We start from the raw sequence: 14,140 nt of genomic DNA, 5'->3' as shown, positions 1-14,140 counted from the left end.
CCCTCCCTGTGCCCTCCTATAGGATAAAAAAATTGTAGTGTATCAACAATTTGTAAGGCTGAGCTTCTAAGTGAAGGGAGTTAGTGAAGGCTAACTCCCTTCCATTGGAAGCTCCACCATACAAATTGTTGAAACCCCACCATCCTTTTAGCAGGCAATAGCATCATCAATGCCCCTTTAACTGCAATAAAACCCATTCATCTCTTCCTAACTACAACCTCAGTCATTGTTTTCTTTATTACTACAAGAACATAGTGACAACATGTTTTGTGGTCTACAGATAGAACAGGTGATCAACAGAAGGCAAGAAGGATTTGCATGAAATGAAACATGTTGGTTCGATTTTTATATGTAATAGGAATAAAAACGCTATAAACCAACCTGGGTGACCTGAGAAGAGCACACAACCCAGAGCCGGACCAAGTAGCCAGATCTCTGTCTACACCAAACATCTAAGGAGTAGACCCAACCTTGAGACTATGGAAATCTACCTCCAGTATATCATCATAGCTCTGCTTGATGTCCAGTGTACTATGGGCATCATATTAAATGTGTTCATTGTGGCTGCCAATTTCAAGAACTGGGGGGCACCGAAAACCTTGCAAACCGGCGATAAGATCCTGAGCTGCCTGGCGACTTCCAGATGTCTGTTTCTTTTCTTGATGATGCTGGTCCATTTTCTGATACTGCTTTTCCCTCAGTTATTCCTAAACCTGGTTCTTAGTTTCATAGCGTTGGTGAGCATAATGTTACTGAACTACACCAACCTGTGGTTTGCCACCATCTTGTGTTTTTTTTATTGTGTGAAGATTACAAAGTACAACCATAAATTGTTCATCTTCATCAAGACCAGGATCTCCACTCTAGTCCAGTGGTTCATTCTTGCATCTCTGCCAATTTCTGTGGCTTGTAGTCTTCCTTGTGGGTGGTATGTTCTTGATCTTGACCTACTAGATCTTACCTGCGATTTAGTTAAAAATGTGACCTTCACTAATGTCATGGTCCATCAGAACATGCATTATCGGTTCCTGATGCTTCTTGGGAGTTCCATTCCCCCTTTACTAATTTTTTGTGTGGCAATCTTCTTCTTAATTCAGTCTCTTTGGATGCACATCAGACACATGAAATCCAACGGAACCGGTTTTTGAAGCCCAAACTTAGAGGTTCATTTTTCTGCTGTAAAAAGTATGACCTTATTTTTAGTGTTGCATGTCGTATATTTTGCATGCATGAATCTACTACTGTCTCCCACCCACAATATTACCAGGACTTGGAAGGGGCTTGTTTCCATAGGACTATGTAGTCCACCATTTCTTCATTCACTATACATCATCTCCAGCAACAAGAAACTAAAGGAGACCTTTCGGAGATGGTTTTGTTGCAGTTAAGGTGGACTGGAAAAGATGGTTACTACCAATACCCTATGTGATCTTAATTCTTGGATTTATTTCAATAAATTTAACTTTTAATGTACATATTTCAATTGAATGGTTGTTCATTTGCTGTGGCTGATCACCTCGGATTATACAAACCTGCTCAGAACTTCCACATCTTACCTGAGGAACAAGATTCTGTTTCTTGACTCCGGACCACTACCGGCCCTGACCTGACCTGTCTTTTTATGTTGCGTTAACGCTGCCAAACCTGACTTTGGACTCTGTTTATCATTTCGGAAAATACCACTTTTTTTATTGCTTCAGAATTACCATTTGCGAGTCGCCAGCGGTTGACATTGGAGACTACTTTAAGGACATGAGCTGGGGATTTTCTGGACAAAGCCCATTCCACGAAGAGGGACGTTTTAAGCTGAAGATTGCAAAATGTCTGAGAATCCGTCCCCCGGTTTAGCTTAGCCAAATCCAAGAGTGACATAGGGTCCAGAATCTGCGCCCGTATTACCTGCACCCGGTAGTTCCCTTTCCCTCCTTAGTCACAAAAAAGGGGGTTGTTCAAACTTCTCAGTATGAAGCCACAGGTTTGGCTTTTGTAACATTGGGTGATCTGCTACTATTGTAGGGGGAATCGGTGGGTGTAGGCTACAGGGGTAATGTATTATTATGTGGCTTTTTGTTCTGAATCATGACTAATATGCTATGAAATCTATATATCCATTTACCATTAGGGCATATGGTCACAGATTATCCAGATAGGACACCCCAATTAATTTTGGGATTTACAGTATGTTTTTTCTTAATAATCAGTTAATAATTGATATGATGACAATTTGATCTAAATCAATTCTCATGAGTCTCTTTATACATTTATCTTTGAAGAGCTAGGGAAGGTTGGACAAAGTGACCAAGTGTCTAAAGCTGAACATAAACCGCTCATGTCAATAGTGCGTGTCCTGTTGTTTTCAGTGGATTTTAGACTTTTGACCTTTCTGATACTTTGTTGTCCTTGAAAATAAGTTGTGGCATAAGATGCCTACCAAAAACTTCACTCCCATTCCTTATGCAATAAGAAAGTTAAAGGAGTTGGACAATAACAATAGATGCCGAGACACGATGACAGGAACAAGTCTGCATGCGGCTATCACTTGTAGACACTGAACTGGGCACCACATTAGATTTACGTTATCACTGCTGACACCAATTAGGCAACAAATTGAAGAATGTCAACCAGATAACACTCTGGAGTTTGCCATTGGTAGAAAAATGCCTCATTGACTTAGATGAGTTTACAACCCATCCTTAGAATCTGAAGTTTAGACTTTGGCCGCTGTTCATGTCCAGTGAACACAATCTTTCACAACATTGTAAAAAAGTTTATGTGCTATAAATAATATTTCTGATGTCTCTATACAAAACTTAGTTACTCATCCATACTATTCATAAATCCTTAAAGGGAATGTGTCACGAATTAAACCTTTTTTTTAAGTAAGTTACTTATTTCTATTATATTTTTACGGTTTTTGCTGTATTTTTTTTTTCTTCCACATGGTGGAAAGTATTAAAAATGAAATAATAATTTGACATGTTTTCCTATGTAGGCCACCAGAGGGAGCACTTCCCAGAATTACAGCAAGGTGAATAAGGCAAAGCAACCTGACTCACAGCTGCCGTAAATGTGGAAGGGAATCTCACCCCCCCTCCTACAAGCCAGAAAAAGGTGTCTTCAAATTGCTAAGCATTGTCCGGCTGCCATTTTGGGTGTGATTCTGCAGCTGACAGAAGCTATAGGACACACCAAAAGGCTAAGGGTATGGTCACACGCTTACTAAAGAAAGGGAAACCAGATCCTGATTTTCAGCCACTTTTAAATCAAACTCGCGTTTTTTGCGTGGTTTTTTACATCCCAAGAATGCACTTCTTTTTGATGGGCTTATATTTGCATGCTGTTTTTGGAAAATGGCTGCGTAAAAAACGACCCTTCGGGACAGAACACCGTATTTCCCATTGAAACCAATGGGCAGATGTTTTTAGGTGTTCCGCTTCCGATTTTTCAGCCGTTTTTCAAGAGATTTACGGCCCGAAAACTGCATGTGAACATACCCTTAGAATGATGAAAGTGAAGTGAAGTGAACTACACAGACACACACTCAGATCTGCTAGACAGACACACTCAGCTCTACTACACAGACACACACACTCACTCAGCTCTTCTACACAGACACACACAGTCAACACTTCTACATACATATACACACACTCAGCACTGCTACATACATACATACATACACACACACACACACACACACACACACACACACACACACACACACACTCAGCACTGCTACATACATACACATGATATAAACAGCTCTACTACACAGACACACACAGTCAGCACTACTACATACACAGTCAGCACTTCTACATACATATACAGTCAGCACTGCTACACACACACACACACACACACACACACAGCACTGCTACATACATACAATACACACTCAGCTCTACTACACAGGCACACACAGTCAGCACTGCTACATACATACACAGTCAGCACTGCTACATACACACACACACACACACTCAGCTCTACTACACAGACACACACAGTCAGTACTGCTACATACATACACACACAGCTCTACTACACAGACACAGACACACACACACACACACACACAGCTCTACTACATCTGACAAGCTTAGCTCTGTACAGCGTCCACACTGAGAATACATCTAGCGACAGGGGGGGAGGCGGCCCATCGGGTGGGGGGCACACCGGGTGGGGGGCCCGTCGGGGGTCACGAGAGCGGGGGTCTGTGAAAGAGAGAGAGAAAGGGACTGACAGAGACACACACCTTACCTGCAGTGCAGTCGGTCTTCATAATGGAGCCTGCTATCTCCCTACAAACCGGCTTCTCTGCTGTGTGACTCTGACCTGCGTCTGCGCAGTACAGACCCAGATAGCAGAGGCAATGGACGGCTGCCGTTCATTGTGCCCTATGCATTGTACTGCCGTACTCCATCTCTGTATGTGTCGTTAATCGAGATGAAAAAAAAATGGCAGCCCCCATAGAGAAGTAAAAGTATGAATACATTAACCCCTAGGCGCACCAGGACGCAACTGTATGTCCCTGCTGCCAGTGTCTTAGCGCACAGGGACGTACAGTTATTGAGTTTTTCCCAGTGCACACTGTCGGCGACAGTGTGCACCGGGAACCGGGAGGTCAGCTGTCACCGACAGCTGACACTCCACTCTTGCCGACCAGCGGTCCTTTGCCGCTGGTTTCGGCAAATTAACCCCTTAAATTCGGCGATCAGGTGCAATCGTCGAATTTTGGGGGTTTCTAACATATCGGCAGACCCTGGTCCGAAATCGCGGGGTTTGCCGATAGTTACTATGGCAAACGGAAGCCAAACAATGGCTTCCGGGTCTGCCATGGACGGAAGCCCATCAGGACCAACCTTCGGCTGGTCCTGATAGGCTTCCTGTCAGAGTGACAGGAAGTCACTGTGTCGTTCCCGATGGCACACTGTCGGCGACAGTGTGCATCGGGAACTTGGAGATCAGCTGTCCCCGACAGCTGACACTCCAGTGTTGCCGATCAGTGGCTCATCGCCGCTTATTTTGGCAATTAACCCGTTACATGCGGGGCTCGATTGCGATCTCCGCATGTAGCGGGTTTGTAGCGCATCAGCAGCCCCCATGCAATCGTGGGGGCTTCTGATGCTTGTGATGGCACCCGGGGCCAGACAACGGCCCCCAGGTCTGCCATGTATGTAAGCCTATGAGGATCAGCCTCTGCTGATCCTCGTAGACCAACTGTCAGAGTGACTGTGACGTCACACTGACAGTTGGAATACATTACACTACCTAGGTAGTGTAATGTATTCTAGCAGCGATCAGAGCTGCAGGTCAAAAAAATTAAGTGTAAAAAGTAAAAGAAAAGTTAATAAACAAAAATATAAAGTGTAAAAAGTTAAAAAAAAGTTAATAAAAATGTTTTATAAAAGTGTAAAAATAAGTTGTTTTTTTTCCTATAATAAGTCATTTATTATAGGGAAAAAATTAAAATGTTAAAAAAAAAGTACACATATTTGGTATCGCCGCGTTCGTAACGACCCAAACTATGAAACTATAATGTTAATTTTTCCGCACGGTGAACGCCGCAAACAAAATAAACGGAAAACTATGTCAGCATCGCTATTTCTTGGTCACCACCCCTCCCAAGATATAGAATAAAAAGTGATCAAAAAGTCGCATTTACCCCAAAATCATACCAATGAAAACTACAACCCGTCCCGTAAAAAACAAGACCTCCCACAGCTTTTTTGACGAAAAAATTAAAAAGTTACGGCTGAGAATAGCGTCTCCCAGAAAATAAATTATTTTATAGAAACGTCATTTTATTGTGCAAACGCTGCAAAACGTTAAAAAAAACTATACACAAATGGTATCGGCGTAATCGTACCGACCGGCAGAATAAAGTAAAACGTAATTTATTGCGCACGGTGAACGCTGTAAGAAATAAAGAATTGAAAGTGCCAAAATCTTTGTTTTTTGGTCACCTTAGCTCTAAAAAAGATCCTGTGGGGTCAAAATGCTCACTATACCCCTAGAAAAATTCCTTGCGGTGTGTAGTTTCCAAAATGGGGTCACTTTTGGTGGGTTTCCACTGTTTTGGTCCCTCCGGGGCGTTGCAAACTCGACATGGCACTAAAAACCAATCCAGCAAAATCTGCACTCCAAAATCCAAAAGGCGCTCCCTCCCTTCTGAGCCCTGCTGTGGGTCCAAACATCAGTTTACGACCACATATGGGATATTGCCGTAATCGTAAGAAATTGCTTTCCAAATTTTGGGGTGCTTTTTCTCCTTTATTCCTTGTAAAAATGAAAAAATTCTATGTTTCCACAGAAAAATAGGTGATTTTCATCTTCACAGACTAATTCCACTAAATTCTTCAAAAAAACTGTGGGGTCAAAATGTTAACTATACCCCTAGAAAAATGCCTTGAGGGGTGTAGTTTCCAAAATGGGGTCGCTTTAGGGGGGTTTCGACGGTTTAGGTACCACAAGACCTGCTCAAACCTGACATGGTGCCTAAAATATATTCCTAAAAAAAGGAGGCCCCAAAATCCTCTAGGTGCTCCTTTGCTTCTGAGGCCGGTGCTTCAGTCCATTAGGACACTAGGGCCACATGTGGGGTATTTCTAAAATCTGCAGAATCTGGGCAATAAATACTGAGTTGCGTTTCTCTGGTAAAACCTTCTGTGTTACAGATTTTTTTTTTATTACAAATGAATTGCGGCCAAGAAAATTAAATTTGTAAATTTCACCTCTGCTTTGCCTTAATTCCTGTGAAACGCCTAAAGGGTTAAAATACTTTCTGAATGTGGTTTTGAATACTTTGAGGGGTGCAGTTTTCAAAATGGGGTGATTTATTCGGGGATTCTAATATATAAGGCCCTCAAAACCACTTTAGAACTGAACTGGTCCCTGAAAAAATGACCTATTGACATTTTCTTAAAAATATGAGAAATTGCTGCTAAAGTTCTAAGCCTTGTAACATCCTAGAAAAATAAAAGTACGTGAAAAAAAAATGATGCAAACATATAGTAGACATATGGGGGATGTTAACTAGTAACTATTTTGTGTGGTATTACTATCTGTTTTACAAGCACATTTAAATTTAGAAAAATTTTAATTTTTGCACATTTTTGCTAAAATTTGAAGTTTTTCACAAATAAATATTGAATTTATCGACCAAATTTTTTCACTAACATAAAGTACAATATGTCACGAGAAAACAATCTCAGAATCGCTTTGATAGGTAAAAGCGTTCCGGAGTTATTACCACATAAAGTGACACATGTCAGATTTTAAAAAATCGGCTGCGTCCACAAGGCCAAAACAGGCTGCGTCCTAAAGGGGTTAAAAAGTAGAAAGGAACAACACAAATAAATAAAAATTTTGTTTACATTATATTAAAAGCAATATAATAAAAAAAAAAAATGAAAAAAATTATGACACCTTCCCTTTAACTTACCTCTGGAAATGATTGTAATGTTACAATTTTCTGACCCTAAATATATAATAAATTGCCTTCTGTTTTAATATGTGTCCATCACTATCCTTTCACTATAAAATAATTTTTTGTATGATGCTCATATATTTCCATCAGAGGTTCAAAAAATTAAACTTGTTCCATGAATTTGGATTAATGGATATAATAGCTTAATAAAGAAGCCAGGAGTGCCTCATGCTGACACCAAGCAAGATGTGTGGACAGGGTTTTTATTTAAAATATCCATTTTAGAAGAGAGGCCCCCATTGTACATAAGAACCCTGGATCTATGTTTTAAAAAAAACAAAACAAAAAACAATAACCCACAATTCTGGGTTGTCCCAGCATTATATTATTATATTAATTTTATAGATCATAAAAAATTAACAATGTTTGCTATTTACATGCTGTTAAACAAATGATCAAGTGAAGAGTTATTACATTTACATACATAGTATGATGCCACCTGGTGTTCAAAGTGTGTAGCAATGTGCACGTCCACCTAATGAGCTGAGTACTGTTGGACATCAATGCTTATTTACTTTCCCCACAGCCAGGTCTGCGCATAGTGATCATCTGTTCACTGCAGAGCAACCAATAGAAATAGCTTTCTGCCCTGCTTGTCAGGAAAGCAGCAGAGTCTCTGCAATAGAATGGCAGTATACATGAAGAGACTCCTTCTTCTCAGCTTGTCAAGGAAGGAGCAGATCCTCTGCTGTACTATGGCAGTATAGCTGACTAGACTCCTTCTCGGCTTGTAAGGGAAAAGCAGAGCCTCTGCAGTAGCATGGCAGTAGAGTTGAGGAGACTCTTTCTTCTCAGTTTTTCAGGGAAGGAGCAGAGCCTCTGCAGTAGCATGGCAGTAAGGCTATGTTCACACAGAGTATTTTGCAGGAGGAATATCTGCCTCAAAATTCCGTTTGGAAGTTTGAGGCAGATTTTCCTCTCCCTGCACTCCGATTTTCGCTGAGTTTTTCGCGGCGTTTTTCGCCCGCGGCCATTGAGCGCCGCGGGCATAAAACACAGTGAAATACGCTTTCTCTGCCTCCCATTGAAGTCAATGGGAGGTCAGAGGCGGAAACGCCCGAAGATGGGGCATGTCGCTTCTTTTTCCCGCGAGGCAGTTTTACTGCTCGCGGGAAAAAGACGCCGACGCCTGCCATTGAAATCATTTTCGGGCCGTTTTTGAAGAGTTTTGTGACGCGGTTTCCGCGTCAAAAAACTCGTCAAAATACTCCATGTGAACATAGCCTTAAGCTGAGGAAACACCTGTTTCCTGCTTGTCAGGGAAGGAGCAGAGTCTCAGAAGCAACATAGAAGTATAGCTGAGGAGACTCCTCCTGTTCGGCTTGTCAGGGAAGGAGCAGAGTCTCTGCTGTAGCATTGTAAAATAGCCAAGGGAGACTTCTCTTGATCAGCTTGTCAGGGAAGAAGTAACATGGCAGTATTTCTGAGAAGACTCCTCCTGTTCAACTTGTCAGGGAAGAAGCAGAGTCTCTGCAGAAGCATGCAGTATAGCTGAGGAGACACATTTTTCCAGCTTGTCAGGGAAGAGAGCAGAGCCTCTGCAGTAACATGGTTATATAGCTGAGCAGACACCTCTTTCCTGCTTGTCAGGAAAGGAGCAGAGCCTCTGAAGTAACATGGTTATGCAGCTGAGGAGACTCCTTTTTCCTGCTTGTCAGGGAAGGAGCAGAGCCTCTGAAGTAACATGGCAGTATAGCTGATGATGACGACTTCTCAGCTTTTTAGAATTGTAAAGCTCTGCACCCTGACAGCAAATATTAATTATGCACATGCCTACTCTTTATTGTTTTATTTAATTTGAACATTTGAATTTTTTATTGATTTCTAAGGGAATCCATACTGTGGATGTTACACTGTATATGTAGCTTCAATACTCTGGATCCCATGTTACCTATCTGTTGTGAAAGTGTGAAGGATCTGCCAGGCTCAGCTTCTGTGTCTACGCCCATAGGTAATCAGTCTGCACCTTCTTCTATGTCTGTGAGACTGACTCCATCTTCCACCACTCAGGATGGCAGGCTTAGAAGTGGGAGAGCCTATCACAGCCTGGCCAGACTGAGCTAGCTCCCGCCCTCTGTCTATTTATACCTGCCTTTCCTGTTCCTCCTTGCTTGTGATTCTTCTCGTTTGGTTTCCTGGCCCTGCTGCAGCTTCTTGAACTATTTGACCCTGCTTCATATTGACCCTGGCTTACTGACTACTCTTCTGCTCTGCGTTTGGTACCTCGTACACTCCTGGTTTGACTCGGCTTGTTCACTACTCTCCTGCTCTGCGTTTGGTACCTCGTACACTCCTGGTTTGACTCGGCTCGTTCACCACTCTTGTTGCTCACGGTGTTGCCGTGGGCAACTGCCCCTTTTCCCTTGCTTCTGTGTACCCTTGTCTGTTTGTCTGTCGTGCACTTATTGAGCGTAGGCACCGTCGCCCAGTTGTACCCCGTCGCCTAGGGCGGGTCGTTGCAAGTAGGCAGGGGCTGAGTGGCGGGTAGATTAGGGCTCATTTGTCTGTTTCCCTAGCCCCATCATTACATAATCACAAGCCCATATACCTAGTCTACCCTGGTCCCTCACACTACTATGGACCCCCTTGAGACCCTGGCTCAGCAAATGCAGGGTCTCTCCCTACAGGTCCAGGCCCTGGCTCAGAGCGTCAACCAGCCTGATGCTACCATGGTAGTGCCCCTCACCTCACCTCTTGAACCCCACCTCAAGTTGCCTGACCGGTTCTCAGGGGACCGGAAGACTTTTCTCTCCTTTCGGGAGAGTTGTAGGCTCTATTTTCGCTTAAAGCCCCACTCCTCAGGTTCTGAGAGCCAGCGGGTGGGTATAATTATGTCCCGGCTCCAGGAAGGGCCCCAAGAATGGGCCTTCTCCTTGGCTCCTGACGCCCCTGAACTTTCCTCCGTTGATCTTTTCTTTTCTGCTCTCGGACTCATTTATGACGAGACTGACAGGACTGCCTTTGCCGAGAGTCAGCTGGTGACCTTACGTCAGGGTAAGAGACCTGTTGAGGAGTATTGCTCTGACTTTAGGAAGTGGTGCGTAGCTTCTCGGTGGAATGACCCTGCCTTAAGGTGCCAGTTTAGGGTGGGTCTGTCGAACGCCCTGAAAGACCTGCTAGTTAGCTATCCCTCTTCTGACTCCCTAGACCAGGTTATGGCTTTAGCGGTACGACTTGACCGACGTCTCAGGGAACGACAACTTGAACGTTTTTGTGTTTTCTCCTCTGACTCCCCCATGATGCCTCCCGAGGTTCCGTTGCTTCGTTCTTCCATGGAAGACTCGGAGGTACCTATGCAACTCGGGGCCTCCGTGTCCCCCCAACAATGTAGAGAGTTCCGCAGGAAGAATGGTTTCTGCTTTTATTGTGGGGATGACAAGCATCAAGTGAACACCTGTCCTAGGCGTAAGAATAAGCAGCCGGAAAACTTCCGCGCCTAAGTGATCATCGGGGAGAACACTTGGGCGCACAGGTATTTCCCGTAAATATGAAACGTAATAAAATCTTGCTTCCCTTTCAGGTCTCTTTTGGTGGTAGGTCTGCTACCGGCAGTGCCTTCGTGGATTCAGGGTCTTCTGCTAATATCATGTCTGTGGAATTTGCTATGTCTCTAGCTATGCCTTTGATTGATTTGCCTAAACCTGTCCCAGTAGTGGGTATCGACTCCACTCCTCTTGCTAATGGTTATTTTACACAGCATACACCTGTTTTTGAACTCCTTGTTGGCTCCATGCATTTGGAGCAGTGCTCTGTACTGTTGATGCAGGGATTATCGTCCGATTTGGTTTTAGGCCTTCCCTGGTTGCAGTTGCATAATCCCACGTTTGACTGGAATACTGGGGATATTACCAAATGGGGTAATGAATGCTTGACGTCATGTTTTTCTGTTAATTCTATTTCTCCCCCTGAGGAGGTGAACACGCTACCTGAGTTTGTTCAGGACTTCGCTGATGTTTTCTCTAAGGAGGCCTCCGAAGTGTTACCTGCTCATAGAGAATACGATTGCGCTATCGATTTGGTACCAGGAGCTAAGCTCCCTAAGGGTAGGATATTTAATCTCTCTTGTCCCGAACGTGAAGCCATGAGAGAGTATATCCAGGAATGCCTGGCCAAGGGTTACATTCGCCCCTCTACTTCTCCGGTAGGTGCTGGCTTCTTCTTCGTAGGGAAGAAGGATGGTGGTCTTAGGCCATGCATTGACTACCGTAACTTGAATAAGGTCACTGTAAGGAACCAGTATCCCCTTCCTTTGATTCCTGATCTCTTTAATAAGGTTCAGGGGGCCCAATGGTTCTCTAAGTTTGATCTACGTCGGGCCTATAACCTTATCCGCATCAAAGAGGGGGATGAGTGGAAGACTGCGTTTAACACGCCCGAAGGTCATTTCGAATACCTCGTCATGCCCTTTGGGTTGTGTAATGCTACCGCGGTCTTCCAGAATTTCATAAATGAGATTTTAAGAGATTACCTGGGGGTATTTCTTGTAGTGTACCTTGATGACATCCTAGTGTTTTCCAAGGACTGGTCCTCCCACATTGAGCATGTCATGAAGGTGCTCCAGGTCCTTCGGGAAAACAAACTGTTTGTGAAGACCGAAAAATGTGTGTTTGGGGTGCAGGAGATACCATTTTTGGGTCAAATCCTCACTCCTCATGAATTCCGCATGGACCCCGCCAAGGTCCAGGCTGTGGCGGAATGGGTCCAACCTGCCTCCCTGAAGGCGTTACAGTGCTAATTGGGGTTCGCTAATTATTACAGGAGATTTATTGCTAACTTCTCGGTCATCGCTATGCCTCTTACGGATCTCACTCGCAAGGGTGCTGATCTCCTCTGCTGGCCTCCTGAGGCTGTCCAGACTTTTGAGGTCCTTAAGAAGTGCTTTATCTCGGCCCCGGTGCTGGTTCAGCACAACCAAATGGAGCCATTTATCGTGGAGGTTGACGCGTCCGAGGTGGGAGTGGGGGCTGTCTTGTCCCAGGGTACCAGGTCCCTCACCCATCTCCGTCCCTGTGCCTACTTCTCCAGGAAGTTTTCGCCCACTGAGAGTAACTATGATATTGGCAACCGCGAACTCTTAGCCATTAAATGGGCATTTGAAGTGTGGCGCCACTTCCTGGAGGGGGCTAGGCACCAGGTAACGGTCCTTACCGACCACAAGAATCTGGTTTTCCTAGAATCTGCCCGGAGGCTAAACCCGAGACAAGCTCGATGGGCGTTATTTTTTACCAGATTCAACTTTTTGGTTACCTATAGGGCTGGGTCTAAAAATATTAAGGCTGATGCACTGTCACGTAGCTTCATGGCCAGACCTCTTTCGGAGGAAGATCCTGCTTGTATTTTGCCTCCAGGTATAATCATTTCCTCTATTGATTCTGATTTAGTCTCTGAAATTGCTGCTGATCAAGGTTCAGCTCCCGGGAACCTTCCTGAGAACAAGCTGTTTGTTCCCCTGCAATTCCGGCTAAGGGTACTTAGGGAAAATCATGACTCCGCACTATCTGGTCATCCAGGCATCCTGGGTACCAAGCACCTCATTGCCAGAAACTATTGGTGGCCTGGGTTGCCTAAAGACGTTAAGGCCTACGTCGCCGCTTGTGAGGTTTGTGCTAGGTCCAAGGCTCCCTCCAGTACCTGGTCCATTGGAGAGGATACGGGCCTGAGGAGAGGACTTGGGTACCCGCCCGGGATGTTCACGCTGGGGCATTGGTCAGGAGGTTCCACCTTCATTTCCCCAATAAACCAGGTCCATCTAGAAAGGGTCCGGTGGCCCCTCATAAAAGGGGGGGGGGTACTGTTAAGGATCTGCCAGGCTCAGCTTCTGTGTCTACGCCCATAGGTAATCAGTCTGCACCTGCTTCTATGTCTGTGAGACTGACTCCATCTTCCACCACTCAGGATGGCAGGCTTAGGAGTGGGAGAGCCTATCACAGCCTGGCCAGACGGAGCTAGCTCCCGCCCTCTGTCTATTTATACCTGCCTTTCCTGTTCCTCCTTGCTTGTGATTCTTCTCATTTGGTTTCCTGGCCCTGCTGCAGCTTCTTGAACTATTTGACCCTGCTTCATATTGACCCTGGCTTACTGACTACTCTTCTGCTCTGCGTTTGGTACCTCGTACACTCCTGGTTTGACTCGGCTTGTTCACTACTCTCCTGCTCTGCGTTTGGTACCTCGTACACTCCTGTTTTGACTCGACTCGTTCACCACTCTTGTTGCTCACGGTGTTGCCGTGGGCAACTGCCCCTTTTCCCTTGCTTCTGTGTACCCTTGTCTGTTTGTCTGTCGTGCACTTATTGAGCGTAGGGACCGTCGCCCAGTTGTACCCCGTCGCCTAGGGCGGGTCGTTGCAAGTAGGCAGGGACTGAGTGGCGGGTAGATTAGGGCTCACTTGTCTGTTTCCCTACCCCCATCATTACAGAAAGTAATAAGGGACTGTATTGCCAGTTGCCAGAGGGAGGAAACAAAATTTTGTTCACATCCCCTCCCCCAGCAGCACAGATTAGCAGCAGCACCATGTGGGATACAGTGGAGCAAAAAAAAGATGCAAAAGGTATTTGTATATGCTATACACATTGCAAATTACTTTAAAACCTTATTTGCAATTTAGTTTCTGGACTTTTGGTATGAAATGATTCATGTGATAACTCCTCT

The 14,140-nt window shown here is 44.6% G+C and overlaps 1 protein-coding gene across 1 annotated transcript; it reads left to right on the top strand.

Annotated features, from left to right (window-relative positions):
- The first annotated feature begins 479 nt into the window (after positions 1-479).
- On the top strand, positions 480-1,388 carry LOC142759685 (taste receptor type 2 member 40-like). The gene is given in 1 exon segment (XM_075862136.1): positions 480-1,388. A coding segment is annotated over 1 exon segment (909 nt).
- The last annotated feature ends 12,752 nt before the right edge of the window (positions 1,389-14,140 follow it).

The sequence above is a fragment of the Rhinoderma darwinii genome, chromosome 4 (assembly GCF_050947455.1).
Source record: "Rhinoderma darwinii isolate aRhiDar2 chromosome 4, aRhiDar2.hap1, whole genome shotgun sequence".
Classification (NCBI taxonomy): domain Eukaryota; kingdom Metazoa; phylum Chordata; class Amphibia; order Anura; family Rhinodermatidae; genus Rhinoderma; species Rhinoderma darwinii.
This window is presented reverse-complemented; position numbering and strand designations above follow the sequence as displayed.